General features: G+C 38.6%; 1 protein-coding gene across 3 annotated transcripts; it reads left to right on the top strand.

The window, feature by feature from the left end:
- On the top strand, positions 1-10,560 carry cnga4 (cyclic nucleotide gated channel subunit alpha 4). 3 transcript variants are annotated; one of them, XM_046053987.1, is made up of 8 exons: positions 1-33; positions 2,663-2,777; positions 5,602-5,703; positions 5,808-5,914; positions 6,665-7,245; positions 7,358-7,603; positions 8,698-8,863; positions 9,631-10,560. In XM_046053987.1, exons 1-8 carry the CDS (start codon positions 30-32, stop codon positions 10,461-10,463), a joined length of 2,154 nt encoding a protein of 717 aa, XP_045909943.1. In that variant the 5' UTR covers positions 1-29; the 3' UTR covers positions 10,464-10,560. The 3 variants fall into 3 exon arrangements, with proteins under 3 accessions (XP_045909943.1, XP_045909944.1, XP_045909945.1); XM_046053988.1 differs by lacking the exons at positions 1-33; positions 2,663-2,777 and adding an exon at positions 4,286-4,548; XM_046053989.1 differs by lacking the exons at positions 1-33; positions 2,663-2,777 and adding an exon at positions 4,610-4,861 and having other exon boundaries at positions 9,631-10,521.
- Positions 10,561-11,174: the final 614 nt, after the last annotated feature.

Here is an 11,174-nt window from a genome sequence, read left to right as displayed (position 1 = left end):
CCTACAAGGACGTCGGAAATGAGTGTCGCATGAGTAAGTAACTAGTAAGTAGTGTTACCTTACTGATTTACTTTCACAGCCCTTTCAAAAGTGTGTTTGGTAGTCATGTTAGGTAAGTTAACATTAGTTAAATTAATCTTGCTTTGTTAATGCTTATATGTTACTGAAATGTAAGTTGCTTTGGATAAAAGCATCTACCAAATGGTTAAATGTAAAAATTATTTAGGGATGAGTATTAAATGAGCCCCAGAGCTAAATTATTAAAGATTGCAATGTTGAGCTGCAACATTACTGGTTCTTTATATCTGCTTCTTAAGTTTTGGTGGAAGCTAGTTTAATATAACACACCAAGCAAAGTCAGCAGACCTTAGCGCTAAAAGGGCGGCTGGGGCAGTAAAGTGAATCAGGTGGAGTGTATTCCACTTATATAATAAATGCATTTAGTCATTTAACTCATGCTTTTATCCAAAGTGACTTACAAGTGCTATATATGTTAAAGGTGGCACGTTTTGGGTTATGCTTAAGAGTTCTTAGTGCACAAATATTGTATTCATTACATAGTTGTCATTTACACTGTAGATACTGGGGACATGTCTCCATCACTTTTTTTTGTTGTTTTTTAAAGCGTGTGTTAAATATGTAAAAAAAAAAAATCTGAATCACTTTATTTAAATAAAGACAATTCTACCATAAACTGGTGCAGAAAATGTCTCCAGAAAGCAGGAAATTAAGTGTTTAGTGCTCAAAAATTTCTAGGGGACCCCCAGACTCCAATTGAAATATATTCCAACATTGAATTTTTCATAAAATAGTGTTAAAATATCATCTTGTCTTGTTCTCGTGAACCCAATATTATGAATTGTGCATATGAGCTCAGTGTATCGTCACACCCCTAATCTGAACCCTTATGTCCCCACCACTTTTTAACACAAAGTGACATCCTTGACTCATTTTATCTTATCAAAGTACAAACACACCCCAAGCTATAGTGTGTTAAATATGAATATATTATGTATATGTTTTGCATTTAACTTCGTAAATTTTCTCGGGCTTAAAATTAATACAGATTTTTCATTAAACGGCAGTGAAGTTGATATTAAATTTCATCCTAGGTGGTATTAGAAAGGTCTTAAAAAGTCTTAAATTTAACTTTGAGTTTACTCCTGGGGGTACCCTGCAGTCAAATGAGAGGGGGAAAAGCCAGCTTGTTATAAAAACAAAGACGGATGTCAACAGCTGGAGTGGTGAGACAGAAGACACTAGGGAGAAGATAAGGAAGTTGTGGGTTTGACTATATCAAGTGCTTTTTGTTGAAACGTGTTCAACTTTTCATAAAATCGATGTGCTCAATTCACTTTTCGTCAACTGACCAATCACAGCCTGGATGGGGCGGGACATAAATATGGTTTGATGTGCTACAGTAAACTTTAAAATATTGAACTCCTCCTGCATGAATGGTTCTGATTATTGATGAGATGGTAGCATTAATAAATTAAGTGGGCCATCTTTCTTGCACAAGCATTTAATGACAACAGACTGCTGTTTTGTCCAACTGGAATTAATCTTAGCACTATTAACATAAAATGACAATAGAAAATATAGTAAATTAAATAATGTATTAACATACTAGCAGTATACTATTAGATTAAAATTTATATATAATGTTATAACATTATACTAATATACTCCATGTTGTAGAAAGAACCTCTGCAGTGGAAAGATGCAGATTTTCAAGGCAGAGGATGCCAGTGTACCAGTACGTGCTCCTTCTAGCCTGAGTAGGAGGTGCACGTCAGGCTACTGCTTGGGGTCTTCCAATGGCTTCATTCAATTTATTGATGGATAGCCCCTTGAGATGCAGCATCTCGTTTTCAAGTGGGTCCAAATACACACATTATACAACAGGAAAAACAAACATAAAACAAATGCTCAAAACAATTGTTACTAGGCAGCTTACACCCTCACCCCAGACCGAAGACTGATTATAGCTCAGACATGTTATCGCTAGCTCAATAAGTACATCTCATTTACCTCATTACACAATTGGAGCCCATAATACATAAGAGATTCAATGCAAAAAGGTATCATAAGAAGACAGAGGTTGAATCCATAGGAGGTAAATCAATTAAACCATTACATGAAGCAAAATACTATTACAAGCAATACTGTTTAGTCCAGCATCAGTAACATGCACACACATTGTTAAGATATTGAAATAACCTAAATCTGCGAAAAGATGAGATGGATCTCAAGGAAAGAGGGAGATTGTTCCAATCACAAGTAGCTTTATAATGAAAAGCTTTACGTCCAACAACGGGAAAGACTCCTGGTACAGTAAAGACAAGATATTGCATATCTCTAAGTGGATACATAGAACTGCAAGGAACCAAGAGTTCTTTCAGATATGGAGGACAATCGAAGTAGGCACATTTGAAAATGGAAACCAGTGAAAGTCTCCTTGAATTAAGCTGAAGCCAATTTAGTGATGCATACATTACACAATGATGTTTAAAAGGACACCTCGGAACAAATCTACACAGAGTTAAAAACAACATTAAGTGGCTTAAGAACAGAGTCACTATTGTGTCTTTTATCATCGTAGTCAATAATGGGCAATATCAACTGAGAAATTAACCTTTTCCTGACTTCAATTGTGAAACAGTTAACAGATCTATAGAGTATCATCAGCATAAAGATGATGCCAGTCTTCACTCAGACCCCGATCCTTCGGCTCTGCAGCATGTTCAGGCCGCCTCTGTCGAGGTCCACAAGACGAGGTAAGCACTAGAGAGCTGCATTGGGATAGGGATCCCGCGGGACTGGCGTGGGAGCAGCCGGCTTTAACTCTGCTGCGGGTGGGAGCAGGTGGTTAAAAAATATACTGCGGGGCTCGCAGTAGCGCTGATAACATGGAGTCAACAAAGTTGAAAAGAAGATTGGGCACTGTTTGAGCACGTTTATGCACAACACTGAATGGACACACTGTTTAGGCTCCTGTCTGTGCTGTCAGACTTTTGTATTTTATTTGCAGAAGACCGTGACCGGTACATATTTTCACCCAAGTAGTTTTGTATGTGGATAGACAACACATTTACATCCATGTGGTCATGGTGTCCCTGACCACCTCCAGAGGTCGTTTTGCTGATTGGATCACAATCTGTCCTCAATGCGTCTCGGGTGCATTTACACATGTAGGCCTACTTAAGACTACTCATGTGGTCAAGTGCTACCCGATCACAATCTGATCACCCAAAATACATTTTAATGCCAGGTGTAAACAGCCTCTGTTCCCCGATTCGGAATATGCAAAGTCATTCACCTGTGGTGAAAAAACTGCCAAATATGGCATTGCATTGTTCATTAAGAGATCAAACGTGCGTCTCTCTTCTGTCAAAGAAATTGTTTCAAAATTAGAAGTCTTAAATTTATATTTGTTGAGGTCTTAAAAGGTCTTAAAAAGAATTAAATTTGACTTTTCAAATGGTCCAAGAACCCTGATTACGGCTACAAAGCCTAACAGGCAGCTTTTGTGTTATTGCCGCAAGTCTCTTTTGGATTGTACCACAGATATAAAACAGATTTACTCTTCAGCTATGGGGAGGTCTTAAAATCAGTCTCTAGCAACGTATTTGAAGCCTACTGTCGCTGCTTAATCAATGAGCTCCTCTATTAAAATTTGACACAATCGTTTTGTGTGTGATTATCACTAAACTACGGTAACACTCAACGCATGGCTGTCTTCCTCTACTCGTTCTTCAAATGATGAGCGTATGTAAGTTAGTGGAGGATAAGATCAGCATTAAGTTGTCAGGTTACAGCTCTGTCCTCTACTGTACATCTTCATAGTTAAATTAAAAAGAGAGGAGGGAGTTGACCATGGAGGAGCTGAGGTTAGTAACGTTAAAGCAAATTAGGGATGCAAACTAACGTTAGTCCTTTTAGGCTAATGAGGAGGATTGTTGTTTTGGATTTTGATGTACAAGTAAAATGCTTTTAGTAATACAGAAGGGAGGTGGTTCTCATGTTGCCTATTTTTTAATTTCTACAAATGTAGAAATCAACATAATAGGCAACTCTTATGTGTCCCATTTGAGCTTCCCATTTCAAGTTTTTAAATTTTACTTTCACAATTTCACTTTCAAAGTTGCCATTCAGTATCTACATCAATTTCTTTCAAAAGTCACTATTTGCAAATATTTAATTTTGCCCAGATTATTCCTATTTAAACTAGTAAGAATGATAACTAAAAAGAACTAATATGAATAAATGTAATTTTAAAAAAGCACCGTTGTCTCAGTTTTCTCTTTTAATGTGGCATACTTGGGCCTATATCATCTCTAAGAACATACAGTGCACTTTGTATGTTTATTGAAAGTGACACATTCTCTGTAGTTTGGGCTCTATACTGCAGTACTGTTTGTTGTCTCAGCCTCTGGGATGTGCAGAGGAAGATCCCTCTGGTTTTCTAAAGGAAAGAATTCCCAGGGGACACATGACATCTGTTGTGGTTTTCTTCCATAGAGATCTGCATCACCAGGCAGCGCTCAGGTAGGCCTGGTTTGTTGCTAATTGAACCACGCAGTACTGCTTGATGCTAGTCAATGAGGTTGTTTGAATTATTGGCAAAGAAAGTGTAACGCTCATATAGGAGGGAACAAGATCGAGAGCACATCTTCATTTAGAAAAATGTTAGTCTAAGACTATACAAAATGGATAAATCAGGTGATGTTAGCGTTAGAGGCAACCAATGGCAGAGACTGCTCAGGTGGCAACAGGGGCAGAAAGTGAACAAGGAAGGAGAAGATGGAGTCGAGGATGAAGGGAAACGAAACCTCAATCTGGATTTGAAGCTGAAAGTTAAGTGAGTAATTAATGGTTGGGATGGACGTGTTTGCAAAAAAATTTTGATCACCAGAACAGTCTCCATCATAGTAAATCTATCATAGTAGTGACTTTGTATTTATATATGAAATGTATTCAGTACCCCCGCGACCCTGTACGCAGGATAAGCTATTGGCGATGGATGGATGGATGTATTCAATACACTTCATCATTTCTGTCTTGGTGAAGGACTCACAAAATCCAACTGATGCACTCTACTGTAATCTCTAATCTGCTGCAGAAAGCTTTCTTTGTTCCATAACATTTGTATCCTCCAGCATTCTTCTTGTTCAGTATATTCATGCATTATGGGATATAAAAGAGGGGTCTGCAAAATCAAATGCTTTTTTCTGAGACTCCTGATTTAAATTACAGAGAGGTATTTACTTAAAAACATGAAGGGTATAGGCAATACAAATTAAGCAACGCATTTTATAACTGCCTTTTTAGAATAAACATACATTTCAGATGTATTATTTCAAGTGTCTTGTATTTGTAATTCCTTTTTTTATTTAACTTATTCAGATAGAGGGCATGTTGGAGGAGAGTCGGAGAGGCAGAGAAAGTAGAAACTAAGATCAAAAGGCTGGAGAGCAACTTGGAAATCATGCAAATAAAACTAGCTCGACTTATGGTGGAAAAAATCTATGACAATTTTCCTGACTGATAAAGTAGTGATTAGCCTACATCTCATTTCCCTCTCACTTCATCATTTACCAGTTGGAAGGAGTGGTTGGTTGATCCGGCAGAACAGTTTTATTACATGTGGCTCCAGGTCATGATCCTCCCCATTGTCTACAACTGGTTGATCATCATTTTGAGGTAAATGCCTGAGAGATGATGAATATCAAATCATATACATATATATTACAAAAACATATAACCAGTAATCTTTGATTTGAAATCCATTGGTTATGTTTTCTCAGAACATGCTTCAATGAAATAGCATTGAGCTACCTACCTGTGTGGCTTACACTGGACTATCTGTCAGACCTCATGTATATTCTTGACATGATTATCACTGTTCACACAGGTAATTTTTTTCTTTATTTTTGTTGGTTTTGATTGAGAGTATGACTCTTAAAACTGAACTTCTATTTGTCACATACGCCGTCATACAAATGTGAAATATAGAGGAACACTACACATAAACCAGTATTAGTAATAAAGCAGCTTTAGAACAATATTACCATAACAAATATAGCTACAAGTTATACTTACACCTTTCTGGCTGAGATACAAACTACCAGACTTTAATGGGCATGTATGCCTCACATCAACCCTAGTCCATTGTTTAGCTATTTTTTTTATCTAACAGGGACAGTGCACATTAAGTTAGAGTTAGCTAAATAGCTAATTTTCATCAAATTATAATACATAACTACATAATAAAAGTTAGAAAAGTATGTATAAAAAACAATTTAGTTCCAAATATCATCAGTATAGTGCCTAAGTAAGTACTGCAAGAAAGATGAGATACAAGATAATGAATTTAATTTAACAATCAATGGATTTTGTGCCATATTGGCCATGTACAGGATTTCACCCCCCACAAACAATCATCTTGAATTGTCAGATGATGAAAAAGCTCACAATTCATAAACTCAATTCACAATTCTGTCCCATTTCTATCTTCCATTCATGATGTGAAAGCATTATTAACTCTTGCAAGTCAGAGAAATTTCATATTATTTATAGTTAGTGCCAGCCTATGCTTTTGAGTAGGTAATTATACCATTGTGTGAAGTGTACTCTTTGTTACACCTTGGTTTTCCCTCTCTAGGTTACTTGGATCAGGGCATCCTGGTTAAGGACCTAACTCAGCTGAAGAAGCGCTACCTGCGCTCTAAACATTTCTTATGGGACCTGGCTTCCATGCTGCCCACTGACTTCCTCTACTTTGTCTTTGGCATCCAAACTCCGCTGGTGAGGATCAACCGCCTTCTGCGGATGCCACGACTCAATGAGGCCCTGGACCGCATGGAGACGAGGACCTCCTATCCGAACACCTTCCGCATCTCCAAGCTCATGGTCTACATCTTTGTGTTGATCCACTGGAATGCCTGTCTCTACTTTGCACTGTCCAGCTACATTGGCTTCGGAAGTGATCCTTGGGTCTACCCCAACATCACCGATGACTTTGCCCCAATGCACCGTCAGTACATTTACTGCTTCTGGTTCTCAGCCGACATTTTCACTACAATAGCAGACACCCCCTTGCCAACAAGGGAAGAGGAGTACTTGTTTATGATTGCAGACGTTCTCATTGCCGTGCTGGTGTTTGCATCAGTTGTTGGCAATGTTGGCAATGTCATCACAAACCTAAGGGACCGTGATAATGTCTTCTTCCCTAACCATGAGTTGGTAAGATGGGAAAGAAGGGAATTGAAGATGGCTTCATGTCAATAATATTCTTTGGGTAGGTGCTAATGTAATCTGTATTGTAGAAAATACAATACTACTTTTCATCTTTCAGGTGAAGGCATACCTGCGTAGCCATTCCATTACCAAGGAGCTTCGACAGCGTATCGACAGCTGGTACCAGCATCTTCACATCAATAAGAAGATCATGCGAGAGAATGAAATCCTGCAGCAGCTGCCCATACACCTTAGGACCGAGATCGCTGTCAGCGTTCACCTTCCCACACTCTCCAAAGTCACCATCTTCCAGAACTGTGAGAAAAGTCTGCTGGAGGAGCTGGTGCTTAAATTAACACCTCAGGTCAGGGGGGGGAGGGGGGTGACTCAAGGAAAAGCACTATGTTAAAAAAAATAAAATAAAATGCAAGTGGCTGCACTTTGATGGGGGTGTGTAACCATGTAGCTACAGGTATCAGAGAGAAAATTAAATATAATGCCAGAAGTTGAAGGGTTATCAGACTCATTGTGGCAGTGATTAATCTGCTAGGAATGTTGTTTGCTCAGATTTGATTGGCCAAAGCAGTGAGTAGCCACATGACATCACATTGCATTGCAGCAAAAGTTGAGCTGGGTTCATTTTTTCAGGATCTTGTACATTGGCATCCTCACTGCACTGATGCAGTGGTCACAATGAAGGGTATGAGGGGTCTGGGTAACACAGCATTAATTGTGATTCATTCCTCCCACAATTATGAGCATATTGTCTCTGACCATTGTCCCGATTATACTGTGGGCTTCTTTGTCTAATTGAAAAAGTGGTTATGGTAGTTATGATAGGTGCTTCTGATAGGACTAACACATCATGGGATTGGCATGGGAAAACCAAGGCTCGGGACTGGACAAGAGAGTCTGTGGAGTTCACCTGACAGTATATTTATATTTAACAAATGCTGCTTTGTTTATAGTGCACATAGCAACCTGTATTGAACCTACTACTCAATGGTATAGTAACCGCTAAGCCTAAGCTTAAAGCAGCTGAGGGCTAAGCAGAGGGTTGAAGTAGGCTAGTTGATGCGCTTACCGTGGCCGCTTTGTTCGGTTCAGAAATAATGTAACAGAAGTTCTGATTTCTTCTCTGCCGTGAGAGATATGATTTATTGTAACACAAGGTCTTCATAATCCATAATGGAACAATATTCCATCTTCATCGACACTGTCACAATATCAAACATACAGCCGCAGCACCTGTGTCTAATTACACCTACCCTCCTAAATAGATGAGTCCCACTTAGCTATGCCATGACCCTAGTACCACCTATTGGCCAAACCTGGACATAAACATTGAAATGGCACCTACAGGCATATTCTAGTGATGTAGATTCAAATTCAACCCAGTGGCTGCGCCTAGTTTACTTTCTCATGCATTAGAGGTTTCTCATGGTTTTTGTCTTATAGGTGTTCAGTCCAGGAGAGTACGTCTGCAGGAAAGGAGATGTGGGCCATGAAATGTATATCATCAAAGATGGAAAACTTGCAGTTGTAGCAGATGATGGGGTCACAGAGTATGCTGTGCTGAGTGAAGGGAATTTCTTTGGGGAAATTAGTATCCTGAACATCAAAGGTAAGACAAGTTTCAAGTACTTTGCACATGTTCATATGACATTTATTAATTCATGCAGATGAAAATTGGCCAATTCTTGACACAGTAGTGAAAAATGGTGGTGCTGAATGGCTTTTTCTTTTTAATTTTACTTCCCAGAAGTCCCAGAAGGATTCATTCTTTAGCCTCTATAATTAAAACTCTATGTGCTTGATATGCTTCAGTAAGTTAGTTTGCTGACTCAAGCTATCAACAACAATTAAATGCAGTTTTGAAATTAAACACATCTTGAATTTCTCCCTGCACTGGATGTGATGAAATCTAATTTATTTTCATTTTCACTTATTTTGGATGACCTGCACTAATAAACACATCTGTTAATGTACCGGTGTAAACCAGCTGGCTAATTTTCAACAGAAAGCAGCAAAACATTGCCTCAATAATATAATAACGTTCATTATTTACTGCAAAGCACAAATGAGCAATGCTTTTAATAACGACATTTTGCACACATTAGCCATGCAGAGCAGCCTTAATAAGACAAACTGTAGATACAGTGTGTTAACATCCGTAATCTTAATAAAATGTTAATAGTTCAGAATCAAACTCTAAACATGCAGCACAATACTGAGAGACTCTGTAAACTGAGTGTTTTGAATATGAATGCTATTAAGACGGCAACAAGAATAATCCCGAATGTTCCCTGATGTTTCTTTAAATTCTGAAATGGGGATTTGCCTTGGATAATTGAACATCATATCCTTTATATGGATTTTTTTTCTTTCTAGGTAACAAATCAGGAAATCGTCGCACTGCCAACATTCGCAGCATCGGCTATTCTGACGTGTTCAGCTTGTCCAAAGAAGACCTGACAGACGTGCTATCTGAATTCCCTGCAGCCAAACGTCACCTGGAGGAGAAAGGCAGACAGATCCTCACCAAGATGGGCATGTTGGAGGAGAGTCGGGAAGGAGAGGAGGGGGAGGCAGAGAAAGTAGAAACCAAGATCAAAAGGCTGGAGAGCAACTTGGAAATCATGCAAACAAAACTAGCTCGACTTATGGTGGAATTAGAGTCAACCAACCGGAAGATGCAGGGCAGGGTGGAGCAGCTGGAGTGGGAGGTGGCAGTACTGGAGACTCAGCTGCCAGAAGATTGGGGCGAAGGAGAAAGAGCACAGGGAAGATGTGAAGGTGTGGGAGGGGAGGTTGATTGGGAGCGAGAAGAGGCAGAGGGAGAGGAAGAGGAGAGTTCAGATGCAAAAGGAAAAGAGCAGGGACAGAGAGAAGATGGCAATGATGTGACAAAAGAAGGAGATGGAGAGAGCACCAAAAGTACAAAAGAGGAAATGGAAAGGATTTTGGACGGCGATAAATGTGGACTGAAAGACCCAGATGATCAGGAAGAGAAAAAAGAAGACTATGGAGACAAAAACAGAGAGAAAGGAGATGATAGACCTGGGAAAGCAGATGGAGCTGAGATTGTACCTGAAGATGAGAAAGAAGAGAAAAGTGGAGAGAAAGAATCTGAAGAGGGGACAGAAAAGACTGAAGAAGACTCAGAAAAAAGAGAGGAGCCAGAAAGAGGGAGGGCAGAAGAAATTAATGAAAAACCCAAATAACTGGAAAGGGAAAGTGAAGTTCATAAAAAAAAATCTGTGTATTTTTGTCTGTAGGCGTTTGTCTGTTCTATATTAATAAAAATATTGAAAACCTCAACATCTCATTAACACACTTTATGCAATCCAACGTCCTACCCCTAGGTGGAAGCATTGTATTTTCATCACTGAAGATTAGTGCGTGCCATTCAAAATGGAACAAGGCACTACTAGATGGTACAGTATTTTAATGTTTTATTTATTTAATCACACTTTTGTTTCTAATTTCACTGTACACTAACAATACTGAACTTACACTGTTGTAAGTTCAGTAAGTTCAGTATTGTTACTGCAGCCTATGTGACTATACATATTGCAGGTGAAATCATTGCTGTGCATTATGTCCAAGGGGTAAAACTAAAAAATGAATAGTTGCTTGTTTGGTGGGGATCAATTGGAAGCTGAAAGTATTTTTGACCAGTCTATTAATAATTTGATTCCAATGAAAATACCTCAGTTAACCATATTCGCTGCAGGATCATTTGCTGAGACTTCTGTCTTAATGATCTAGCATAAAAATACATTTCAACCGGTTATTTTACATCACATTAAACATTAAAATAAATCTTGTTTAACTTCTTAAAGGCACAATCTGTAGTCTGTATTGTCAAATGGAAACAAATATAGCCCCACCAAAAAAGGAACATACAGTCATTGGTAATAATACAATATTAT

Source organism: Micropterus dolomieu, linkage group LG07 (genome assembly GCF_021292245.1).
Source record: "Micropterus dolomieu isolate WLL.071019.BEF.003 ecotype Adirondacks linkage group LG07, ASM2129224v1, whole genome shotgun sequence".
Lineage (NCBI taxonomy): Eukaryota > Metazoa > Chordata > Actinopteri > Centrarchiformes > Centrarchidae > Micropterus > Micropterus dolomieu.
Note: the sequence above shows the minus strand (reverse complement) of the source record. Positions and strands in the feature narration are given on the sequence as shown.